This window comes from Lithobates pipiens, unplaced genomic scaffold (genome assembly GCF_037356315.1).
Source record: "Lithobates pipiens isolate NorthernLeopardFrog02 unplaced genomic scaffold, aLitPip1_a1.2 Scaffold_4, whole genome shotgun sequence".
In the NCBI taxonomy this organism is placed as follows: domain Eukaryota; kingdom Metazoa; phylum Chordata; class Amphibia; order Anura; family Ranidae; genus Lithobates; species Lithobates pipiens.
Genome location: NW_027507852.1, coordinates 501,435 through 514,390, shown reverse-complemented (window position 1 = coordinate 514,390; position 12,956 = coordinate 501,435). Strand labels below are relative to the sequence as shown.

The 12,956-nt window shown below is 41.2% G+C and overlaps 2 protein-coding genes across 7 annotated transcripts in view; one reads left to right on the top strand and one right to left on the bottom strand.

The window, feature by feature from the left end:
• RAB2B (RAB2B, member RAS oncogene family) overlaps positions 1-12,956 on the bottom strand; it is a 49,943-nt gene that overhangs the window by 26,703 nt on the left and 10,284 nt on the right. For 2 of the 6 annotated variants that reach the window (XM_077466861.1, XM_077466863.1), the window contains exons 2-3: positions 11,035-11,106; positions 855-922 (exon numbers count right to left, since the gene is read on the bottom strand). In XM_077466861.1, coding sequence (XP_077322987.1) covers positions 855-922; positions 11,035-11,106 — 140 coding nt within the window. Of the gene's footprint in view, positions 1-854; positions 923-11,034; positions 11,107-12,529; positions 12,664-12,709; positions 12,781-12,956 lie in introns of those variants that run through there. The other 4 variants (XM_077466862.1, XM_077466864.1, XM_077466865.1 and 1 more) reach the window with 4 other exon arrangements.
• Positions 12,685-12,956, top strand: part of TOX4 (TOX high mobility group box family member 4) — a 66,445-nt gene continuing 66,173 nt past the window's right edge. The window contains exon 1 of the mRNA XM_077466860.1: positions 12,685-12,825. The gene's annotated coding sequence lies outside the window, so the exon portion shown is untranslated. The remainder of the gene's footprint in view (positions 12,826-12,956) is intronic.

Genomic DNA, 12,956 nt, shown 5'->3' with positions numbered 1-12,956 from the left:
ATCAGTTGTCTTTTTGCTGAGCTAAAGAACGAGACAGCTCCGCATTTCTGACCAGATTAACAGGGAGACCATTCAAGAGGAATTGTACGGTAACCTTACCTTTACACTGAAAGTGGTTGTAAATGCACTTCTTGGACTTCTACCTATTGATAAGCCAAAAATAAGACTTACCTATAGGTAGTGTAAACATCTCCTAAACGTGTGCCGTAGGACATATTTCACTTGTAGTCTGCCGAAAATTCCCACTGCGCCTGTGCAGTTAGTTGCGGCTCCCGCTCACATGTGCGGGAGTGACGTCACGTGGCTCCAGTGAATCACAGAGGGCCAGAAGATGGATGCTGCCTACACAGGGGACATCGCTGGATTCTTTTTCAGGTAAGTGGCACATAATGAGCTAGTATGCGATTTCATTTGCAGGCTGCAGCAGCGAGCAAAAGAGGAAGTAAAATCCATCAGGGTTTACTTCCTCTTTGGAGGGGTCTCGCAGCTCCGCCGCTGTCATTCGGCGAAGCCGTGATGACGTCACTGCCGCGCATGCGCACGGGAGCCGACACGCGCGGCAGCTCCGCCGTTGAAAATGCTGCGGTCAGTGCACCGTAGACAGCGGTGCCTGTATTTGGGCAAATATCTCCTAAACCGTATAGGTTTAGGAGATATTTCTTAGACCTACGGGTAAGCCTTAATCTAGGCTTACCCGTAGGTCAAAGTGTGTTGTAAGGGTTTACAACCACTTTAAGGTAAGTAATGTCCCCTGTGCTTATGTTTTTTAGGTACATTTTCTAATTTATACTTGAAATAAAGCATATGATCTTTTGAGACCTATGTTGCGCACAAATCAAAAAAAAAAATCTTACCGTGTCCCATATCTGCAGCTTTATAGGTTTCCCGTCTATATTTATCATTCTGGCACCAAACTCAACCCCTGAAAACAAAACATTTAAATTCATAAGTTGAAAATGTTTGGGTTTGGTTATTATATAGTTTATTTTCTCTTTTAGGTTTCACTGATGTAATGGAAGCATGACTGCAAAAAACATGGCAAAAGTCTAGCCTCTTTCTTTTTACCCTTTAAAAAAAAAATACAAAAAAAAAAAAATTGTCACTCCGGAGATGTGTGGTCAGTTACTCTGAGGTGATAAAGTTGGCATTTTACAGGTTCCATAAGGGACAATCAGAATGGAAGAAGAAAGAAGAGGGAAGAAGGAAGCAGGAAGCAGACATAACCCTAAAATTAAATAAAAAAAAATAAAAATGTAACTCACTATGTAGATTGTGGATACCCAACTATCGCACCTACATGGAGGTTGTTGGAGATCCTAATCCACGTGCAATAATAAAAGAGTTGGCCCTCCTTTGCAGATGCAACAGCCTCCAGATTTTGGGAACGCTTTCCACAAGATGGGAGTATGTCTATTGAAATCTGTGGCCATTCAATCAAAAACATTTTTTAGGTCAGGTACTGAAATTGTAAAAAAAAAGATCCGCCTCCCAGTAGCCTTTTCAATTTATCCCAAGGTGTCCAAGATCCAAGATGTCAGTGGCAATTAGTTCCCCACAAGCTGTATTGGCTGGGAGACACAAGCTCCCATTAATCCTTTCCCTTTCCTGTGCAGTTCCACGGATTACACTCATTCACACCATCTCTTTGGCGCCCTCTGCTGGCCATCTCCAAATTGGCAACACAATTCCATCCCCAGCCTATAATAATAACAACACACTACAGTTTGAACATGTACTGCAATTTTACACTGCTACATAAGTAGGGGGCATCTACTAAGCTGCCGAAAGATAAAAATATTAACAAAAAAGCCTTTTCTTATGTTTTTTTTCTTGATATTTAATGTTTGTAATACAGTGGGGAAAATAATTATTTGATCCCCTGCAGATTTTGTAAGTTTGCCCACTTAAAAATAAATGAAGGGTCTATAATTTTTATCATAGGTGTATTTTAAATGAAAGAAACAGACTATCAACCAGAAATCCAGAAAAAAAAAAAAACACATGATACAATTGTTATAAAATGGAGTTGCCGTTCAGCGAGAAAAAAAATTAAATAAAAAACACCACAACATTTGATCCCCCTACCAACCAACAAACATTCTGCCTCCCACAGGCTGACTGCAGTATGATTATGTGGTACACAGACTAATCCTGTCAATTTAACCACTTCCTGCCCATCATATAGCAGAATGATGGCCAGGAGGCGGTTATATTATGCTGACCGGGCGCCATATAACGTCCAGCAGAAAGAGCCGCAGGCGAGCGCAACGATCAATGTTATGGTGTGTCGCTCTGACACACCGCATCTCTGATCTAAATAAAGAGCCTATGATGTAGGCTCTTTAGCATGTGATCAGCTGTGCCCAATCACAGCTTATCACCCGGTAGCCAGGAAGTGCCGTTTCTTCGCTTTTCCTCTACTAACGCTGACAAGACATGAGCAGAGGAGCAACGATCGGCGGGTCTCCTGACGGGGGGAGCCTGCGCTTATAATCGGCACATTATCAGTGCAAACCCACCAGGGATGCCCACTACAGCCCACCAGTGATGGCAGTGGCCATTAGGGATGCCAATCTGTGCCAATCAGTAGGACCTATCAGTGCCACCTTTGAGTGCCAATCAGTGCTGTATATAAGTGCTGCCTCATCAGTGAAGGAGAAAACTTACTTATTTACAAAGTTTTACAAAAGAAACAAAGAAAAACAAACAAAGAACCCAGTAGTGATTAAAATACCACCAAAAGAAAGCACTATTTGTAGGAAAAAAAAAAAAAGATAAACATTTTGTTTGGGTACAGTGCTGCATGAGTTAAAATGCAACAGCGCTGAAACCTGAAAATTGGCCTGAAAGTGCCCTGTATTGAAGTGGTTAAGAACTCACAACTTATTATGTGTATAAACGACACCAGTCCACGGAATCTCTTCCATTAAAACCTCACCATTATGGGCAAGACCAAAGAGCTGTCAAAGGACATCGGGGACAAGATTGTACACCTGCACGAGGGTGGAATAGGCTACAAGACCATCAGCAAGAAGTTTGGTCAGGCAGAGACAACTGTCGGCTCGACCATTCGCAAATTAAAGAAATACAAAATAACCATCAATTGCCCACAGTCTGGAGCTTCATGCAAGATTTTGCCTCATGGGGTAAGGATGATCATGAGAAAAGTGAGGGATCAGCCCAGAACTACATGGAAGGAGCATGTGAATGATCTCAAGGCAGTTGGGACCAGTCACCAAACAAATCATTGGTAACCACAATATGCTGCCATTGATTGAAAACTTGCGGTGCCTTCAAGATCCCCCTGCTCAAGAAGGCACATGTATAGGCCCATGTCCCAGGATTGGGAGAAAGTGCTGTGGTCAGATGAGACCAAAATTGAGCTCTTTGGCATTAACTCGACTCGCCGTGTTTGGAGGAAGAAAAATGCTAAGACCCTAAGGACACCATTCCTACAGTCAAGCATGGAGGTGGAAACATTATGCTTTGGGCTGATTCTCTGCTAAAGGTACAGACTGGCTTTGATGCATTGAGGGGCCAATGGACGGGGCCTTGTATTGTAAAATCTTGGATGAGAACCTTCTTCCCTCAGCCAGAACACTGAAGATGGGTTGTGGATGGGTCTCCCAGCATGACAATGACCCAAAACATACTGCCAAGGCAACAAAGGAGTGGCTCAAACAGAAGCACATTAAAGGGGTTGTAGAGGGAAAAGTTCTAAGTTTAGAATGCATTAAAGTGAAAAAACATGACAGTGCCGGCCCCCCATCCCCCTCGTTTTACTTACCTGACCCCTCGAAAGTCCCACACTCGCCCCCGACATCCTCTTCGCCACTCTCCCTGGCCATTGATTGGCTAGAGTGGATGGATTGAAAACCGCGCAGCCACTGACTCGCGCTGCTGTCAAAAACATCCAATGACATGGCGTGCCCGAGTGATACAGTGAGCGGCAATGGCCACCAGCTGTATCACGGGAGCGCGCCCGCAAGCACTCCACATCATGCGAGGGAGCTCGCGTGAAGTTGTGGAGTCCTTGTGGGAGGAAGCCGAGACAGCCGCCGAGGGACCCCAGAAGACCAAGTTCGGGGCCACTCTGTGCAAAACGAGCTGCGCAGTGGAGGCAAGTATAACATGTTTTTTTTTTTTTTAAATAACAAACACCTTTAAAGGTCATGGCATGGCCTAGCCGCTCTCCAGACCTGAATCCTAAAAGACAATTTCTGCAGGGAGCTGAAACTGAGTTGACAAGTGACAGCTAAAAAACCTTAAGGATTTAGAAAAGATCTGTAAAGAGTGGACCAAAATCCCTACTGTACTTGCTTGTTTTGCTTGGGGATCAAATACTTATTTTACTCACTGAACTGCAACTCAAACTTATAAAATTTGTATTAGGGCTGCAACTAACAGTTAGTAATTTTAAGAACGTTCGTTCAATTTTCTAATCATTAGTGGGGTCAAATCAACGTTCGTTTTCAACCACAGCGACATGAAAAATATAGAAATAGAAAACTTCTTGTGAAAGGAATTTTCAGATAGTGTATGTGGTTTTTATTCCGAAATTTCATTTAAAAAAATAAATAAATAAATAAAAAAACAGAATTTTAAAAGAAAGTGAAAATTTCAAACAACATGGTTTCATTCAGCGAATGTACAAAGATTATTTGTATGAATATTCTATATATGGCATTTTCACTAGGAGTCAGACATGAAGCTATATGATGAGTGGAAGGGAGATATAAATCGTTTATATTAAAAGTAGTACTAAAAGCTGAGACTTTTTTTATTCATGGATATGATCATTTTAAATATAATGCACAATACTGGTAAAAGTTTACTTTAAATGTAATGGCAATCCCTTCTATTACCTCCAATCTATCAGCCTCCACCTTCTCTGGGTTCAGATGCTGATCTTCCGAGTCTTTAAAGTCTTGTTTTTTGTTTTAGTTAAAAACAACAAACATGTTATACTTACCTGCTCTGTGTAATGGTTTTGCACAGAGTAAAGAAGAGTGGTCCTGATCCTCCTCTTCTAGGGTCCCTGACACTTTTGGCTCCTCCTGCCCTCCGAGTGCCCCAATAACAAGCTGCAAAGTATAGTATAAAGTGCCCCTATAGCAAGGTTAAAAAAAAAAAAAAAAAAACTTCTGTCTTTAGAACCACCACTTCCTGCCCCGGACTACATGTCCCATGAGGCATTGCTCCTCACACATTCACAAGTTCTCAGGCACTTACTCACATGTGTGGACGGTGTACTGAGCTGTATGTGTGCTGCACTGTATTTCATGATATGTAAACAAATAATGCATTCTGTATGCAGACTAACTAATCGGCTGGTCGATTAATCGATTATGAAAATAGTAATTGATTAGTTATCAATTAATCGATTAGTTGTCTCGGCCCTAATTTGTATCATGTGTTTTTTCTGAATTTTTGGTCCATATTCTGTCTCGATCATTTAAAATACACCTATGATAAAAACAATAGACCCTTCATTTCTTTGTAAGTGGGCAAGCATACAAAATGTACAGGGGGGATCAAATAATTATTTTCTCCACTGAATATTCAGGTAATATGTGAATGGCATTACAGCCAATAGTGTTTTTTTTTTGTTTTGTTTTTTAAGTTGTACTTCTGTTTGTCAAAAAGCAATATTTTTGTTAGCTTATGATACTTGGTTTGACTTATAAAGTTATGCATACAAAAGGGCAAAATCTGTGTCTGGAGCACATATTCAAACCTGAATACCATAAATAACGTGTTATTCTATTTTTATTTCAGTATATCATGACAATTGACATTGGCAATTCTAGAGAAATGCTTAAATAATGCATTACAATTTAACTAAACCTGTTAGATTTCAGTCGACTAAACTATACTAGAGATATTAGTCCACCAATATATATATTACTTCTGATGACACCCCAATCGCGCTGTGATTTTGCCACAACTGTTGAGCGGTAAATCACGAAAGAAGCTCATGTTCCCTTTTGAGCGACAAACGCTGCAATTTATCTGCGGGAAAATTGTGGCGCGATTGGGGTGCCATTAAGAAGTAATAGCATCGCAAAAGCACCCTGCAGCAATTTGAAATTGCCGGTGGAATGGCGGCGATTCTGCCCGCTATCAGGTGTGAATGGAGTCTTAGGGAATTTCCAGCTCCACTGGGAATACCATCCCTCTCTCCTAGTGATCAAAATGTGCCTAAAGTGTTTGTTACCCCAGCATTTCAAATTCCTGATATGTGCCTGCTATACCATGCGAGTGTATAGAAAGGTATCTCGGTCTCATTGTATTGCTTTCCTTGTGTAAAATCCCTGGTGTTCCTTCCGTGCCTCTGTGTCCCTGCTAAAAACTGACCACACTAGGCCCACCCACATGGATACCCCTCAAGTGGTTAAAAAAAAAAATAGACTCTTTATGGAAAGGTCAAAACCCCAGGATTAAGTTACTGACGCACTTCAGCTACCTAAGGAAGCAAGGGAACTGGCAGTGCCTCAAGCAAGACTGTACTTTTTGGCTGCATACCTTAAGAATTTTGTGGGTTACGAACTGGACAGACATTCAGTCATTGCTTCTGTGTAGATCTTCCCATTACCATCTTTTAGCCCAACTAGAATCAGGGCCCTTTGCCCATGCTCCTCATAGCCCCACCCTGGTACCTATGCACAAGTGTGCCAGATATGAGATTATACAATATGAGGGAATCTCCGTGTATTCAGTTTTGGGAAAATGCAAATTATAAAGAGTTGTGCAACTTAGAGGGGTTTGAGTACTGGCATGTGTTAAGGATTCAATATAGTGCCCAGTTGTACTCAAAATGTTCTGAGAACATTCTAGGTTCTACAGACGACATACCATTTCCTTCTCGCAGATTCTTCTAATATTTACAACTGCGGGACGCTCTACAGGCCCAGTCCAAATATACCAAGCTAGATATATATAGCCCATACCACTTAAAGATTCCCTCGTAATGATAATGTCAAAGGATGGTCACTTGCCTGGGTAGGAAAGGGTGGGAGAAAGAAGCAAGATATTTTAAATGAGGTTTCACAGACTATACTTGGAACGGGCACTTTCTGCAACACTTATCCTTCATAGAGCATATAGGACCCCACTTAAGTTGTTCAACTGGGGTCAGCGTGAGAATGTTCTAGGTCTCCTGTCGAATTACTCCACATGTTGTGGAAATGCTCCAAAATTGTTCAGGTACTGGCAAAGCCTGGTAGACACTATTAACTGCACTTATCAAACCCATATGGATTTAGATCCCAAGATATGCCTTTTGGGCTATCTAGAATATAATAATAATAATATTAGAACACCTGTCAAAACACTATTATTTATAGCGCATAAAACAATTGCCTTAACCACTTCAGCCCCGGAAGATTTTACCCCCTTCCTGACCAGAGCAGTTTTTGCGATTCGGCACTGCGTCACTTTAACCAACAATTGCGCGGTTGGGCGACGTGGCTCCCAAACAGATGTTTTGCAGAAAAATGGTTAAAGGGGTTGCAAACCCTTATGTTTTTTCACCTTAATGCATCCTGTGCATTAAAAGGTGAAAGAACATCTGTCAGACACCCCCCCCCCTTTTACTTACCTGAGCCCCTTTATCTCTTCGGCGGGGACCTGATTTCCCTTTCTTCATGGGGTCATGGCTCTTGATTGGATAGATTGATAGCAGCGCAGCCATTGGCTCCCACTGCTGCCAATCAAATCCAATGATGCGGGCACTGAGGGGGAGGGGCAGAGTCCGGCATTCATGTCTGAATGCAAATGCTGGACTCGGGAGCGCGCCCGCAAGGTAACGCCCTCAGGAGAGCGCTTCTCCTAGGGGGTTATCTGATGCAGGGAGGAGCCGCGAGAGCTGACAGGGGACCCCAGAAGATGATGCTCTGGGACACTCTGTACACGAGCTGCACAGTGGAAGTATGACATGTTTGTTATTTAAAAACAATAAAAAAAACGATTCTTTACAATCCCTTTAAGAAGTGTATAACTGTCTATATGGCTGCTGTATTCAGATTAAAAAGGGTTGGGGGAAACTGTATATATTGATGATGTCATGTGTGTCCTATGTATGGCTGCTATAGGGACATGGGGAAATGGAAAGGTCACAGGTCAAAGCAGCTTTGCTGCTTCCTCCTAGATTCTGTAACACTTTTTCAAAACTGCTTACAAACAACTGAGCAAAGGAGCACTGCATGTCCCTGTGCTACAAACTTCATACATGTAGAAACCAGGAAAACACAATAAACACAGCTTAGACTGCAATGCGATATCTTTGGATCACTGCACTTGCAGCAAGCCTGCAAAAATATATCAAACTCATTTATAATTAACAGTGTGGATGGCACAGTCTAAATACAACTCAATGTCAAGTTTGAAAACTCAACATGGGGCTTAATCCTTGCAGTCTCCTCCTAAATAAAATGAACATAAGGCATGAACTGTGCAGTTCACATTCATTTTGAAGAGTAGACCATAATCGAAATTCTCAGAGCGGGGCTCACTCTTTGGTCACATTCTATAGATCTGTACACAAGAGCACAAGGAAATTTGGCCAACTAGCTTCACGGATCTATTTATCTATCATTGTTTAACTTGGCCCACTTTTATAATCAATGGTTTGGGCACCCAGTATGAGATACAAAAACTTTATAATTTAAATAATTTCTGTTATTTATTCATTAGCATTACATTTCTGCTATAGACCATATAGACATATCTATATGATAGATGGGCTTAGAAAATGTATTCATACCCCATGAAATTTTCCACAATTTGCCATGTTATAACCAAAAATGTAAATGTATTTTATTGGGATTTAATGTGACAGACCAACACAAAGTGGCACATAATTGTGAAGTTGAAGGAAATGATAAAGGTTATCAAAATTGTTTACAAATAAATAGCTAAAAAGTGAAGGTGCATTTGTATTCGGCCCCTTTTATTCTGATAAATAAAATCTAGTGGAACCAATTGCCTTCAGAAGTCACCAAATTTGTAAATAGAGTCCACCTGTGTGTAATTTAGCACAATGTGAGTATAGCCTCAGATTCACAGAAATTTACATTACATGAATGTATCCTCATCCAAAATTATGAATCCAAAATTCTTAATTTAGAGAAATTCGCTGGTATGTAGGTGCCAGGGAAGTTGCTCATACTGACCTTCGTGCAACCACACCTAAAAGGATTGTTGATTGGACTATCTCTGTACTTAGTAATCAAAAATGGATAATGGTTAAAAGTATATAAAGTTTAATAAGGAAAAAAAGCAATTACACGAACAACAATATATTAAAAATATATAGTGTACACTACAATGGACAAACTACTGGCGGGTTCCCCCGAAGAGTTTCAAATGAAGGAGGAGTACACACAATTCCCTCAACTAGTTTTGCGGAAAACCGCTTCATCAGGAGTATGATCTATAAAGCAGATAATACATTTAGATAGGACATAAACAAAAAACAGAGCAATGAAATATGAATCTCAAGGAGTTATATTCAATACAATAATATTAAGTTAAGAAGATCAGCACACCCCCACCATAGGCAAAACTCGCAGACCAGAAGACCCATCAATTCCCCTGGCGGCGGACATGGGGGATTGTATTAAACAGGCTCTGATTGAGAAAATTATATAACTATTGTAAACAATTGTATTAAGTATGGTAGGCAGTGCGCACACACACACAAACACACACACACACAGGTGTGACCAGGTGGCCAGGACACCGACCAGTGAAACGTGAGAACGGACCAAGTCTGTTGAAGTCCGGTCATGTCTGCAAAAGACTTGAGACTTAGGAGGAGGTTCATCTTCCAGCAGGACAACGACCCTAAACAGACAACCAGAGCTACAATGGAATGGTTTAGAACAAAGCATATTCTTGCGTTAGAATGGCCCAGTCAATGTCCCGACCTAAATCCAATTGAGAATCTGTGGCAAGACACAGACTTTACATCCAATCTGACAGAGCTTGAGCTATTTTGCAAAGGAGAATGGGCAAAAATGTCACTTTAGATGTGCAAAGCTGGTAGAGGCATACCCAAAATAACTTGCAGCTGTAATAGCAAAGAAAGGTGGTTCAACTAAGTAATGACTCGGGAGGATGAATACAAATGTACACCACACTTCACATATTTGTTTGTAAAAAATTTTGAAAACCATTTATCATTTTCCTTCCACTTCACAATTATGTGCCACTTTGTGTTGACCCATCACAATAAATACATTTACGTTTTTGTTTGTAACATGATAAAATTTCAAGGGGTATAAATACTTTAAGGCTTTGTAGATAGACATATACACACACACGCTGTATGATAGAGATATATACATATATAATATCTATCTACACACACACACACACACACACACACACACACGGTGTTCAAGTCAAACCAGGACTAATTTTACAGGTATAAAGAAGGATGCTAGCATGGCAGTACTACAAACAATGGGGGATATTTACTAAAGGCAGATCCACTGTGCACTAGAGGTGCACTTTGTAGTGCAGTTGCTGTAGCTCTGAGGGGGACAAAGACAATAAGAACCAACATTTTAGCTTGCACATGGATGATAGAAATCAGCAGAGCTTCCCCTCAATTTAGATCTCCCTGTTAGATCTACAGCGACTGCACTTCCAAATGCACTTGTAGTGCACAGTGGATTTGCCTTTAGTTAATCAACCCCAGCAAGTAGTAAGTGGGTCCTATTACTGATACGTGGCATACATGTGGCAGGCCAGTCCAGAGACCATTGATCAAGATGGCAGACAATGGTGTTAGTGCAGTGGAAGCATGTGGACTCTTTTTCAAACAATTGCATCTGCAGGTAAAAGGATGGCAAGTGTTTTCTGGGACAAACGCGGTGTTATTGATATGGATTTTCTACCCTGTGGTGCCACCATCAACAGTGAATATTACGGTCATGTTCTAAGTGATGATTACGACACATACTACATATAGAAAACAAAAGCAAAAAATGTTTATAGACTACAAAAAAATCTCTTGAAAGCATTTACCTATAGTGAGATCGTGAACAGGCTGAAACCGCTTATCTGTAAACTGAAGCAGAAGACATGACTTCCCAACCCCTACAAAGAGAAAACAGATAGAGACATCACTAATTAACAGAATATACCAAAATTCAAACATACGGCATTATAATACAAAACAGTTTATTAGTCAGTATATAAAAAGCAAGTTTCAAGTGTGCCCTTAGAACCATGCAAGTTTTAGGACCCCTATAACCACTTCAGTACCAGGCACCTTCCCCCCTTTCCGCCCAGGGCAATTTTCATCTATCAGCGCTGTCGCTTTTTAAAATGACAATTGCGTGGTCATGCAACAATGTACCCAAACAAAATCTTATCATTTTCTTCCCACAAATAGACCCCTTTCACACTGGGGAGCTTTTCATGCGTTTTAGCGCTAAAAATAGCACCCGAAAAGCGCCTCAAAAGCCTCTCCAGTGTAAAAGCCTGAGTGCTTTCACAATCTGGTGGTGCATGTGCAGGATGGGGGGGGGAGAGCCGCTGCTCATTGATTTCAGTGGCAGGGCTACGGCAGCGGTGCTTTTCAAGCGCCTTTAACCCTTTCCTTGGCCGCTAATGGTGGTTAAATGTGCCGCGCTAGTGTCCGAAAAGCGCACCGCTAAAATTAGAGGCTCTTTACGCCTCCCCGCCCCAGTGTGAAAGTAGCCATAGAGCTTTCTTTAGGTGGTATTTGATCACTACTGGGGTTTTTATTTTTTTTGCTAAAATGCATTATAACATTTTGTAAATAAGTAAGTTTTCTCGTTCACTGACTGGCACCAATGAGGTGATACGAAGCCAGGTCTGTCCTTCTGCACCTGCTCTCTCTAAGGGGATTTCCACATTAAATAACCCTCCTGTGATATCTGATGTGGATAACCCAGGAGGCTGCTGGAGCAAAGTACCTGTCATTCATGCCTGGGTGAGATTGACGGGAAGGAGGGAGACTACAAAGCGTGGTATTACTGCACTCGTGTTTCATAGGGACTATGAAACATGAGGCAGACAGGACTTGTAGTTTGTTTATTCACAGATATTTGTGAATGAATGATGTGGCTGTGCAGGCAAAGTACCACATGTGAACATTTCTAAAGTGACAGCTACTGCAGGGGAGAAGAATCCCCGCACCCTGTCACACATGGGAGGGTCCAATGTGCATCATGTTACACCCAAAATGTAACATTCAACATGGTCCAAAAGGTGGCGTTAGCCTTTAAGATTTTGGGGGGATGGGAGCTGAGGATTGCAAGGATGCCAAGAGGTTTTAGGGGAGTGAAGGTCTGCTTTAAGTTAAACAGAATTAAGGTTCTAATTTTAGCACAATAAAAATCACAAAAAAGCGATACAAAATTACAGGTAGCTAAACCTGAATAAATTGTTGTGTTGATTTCAGAGCACAGCCATCTTAACCACATGCATTATGCTTCTTGTTTGCCGAGTTTCCATCGATTGCTACATGACTGTACGAGTGTCTTACGCCCACCTGTGACCACGAGATCTTCTAAGACGCAAGGATGAGAGGAAGTTACTTCAAAACCGTTAGCAGAAACACCCGTAAGTAGATGTTATTTTGTTAAAACATCACAGAACGTGGGGTTATTCTATATTTAAAGGGCATGCATAGTTCTATGCTTTGCACATCACGTGTCCAAAAATGCATTACTGAAACAGAACTTTACGAAAGAAAGCATCAGAGTCATTCTTGTTGAATTCCGTTAACGTCTGTTGTACAATCTGGAAAGAAACAAGGGACTCCTCAATGGCCTTCCAGATGATCAGGTAAGTGCACAGATTTTATATTAGACACATAGCACAACACACAGTGGCAATAAGGATTGAGCATCTAGAAATACAGATTTCATTTAACTTTATCAGAAACACTGGATACATGTTCATATACAGGATGTGCC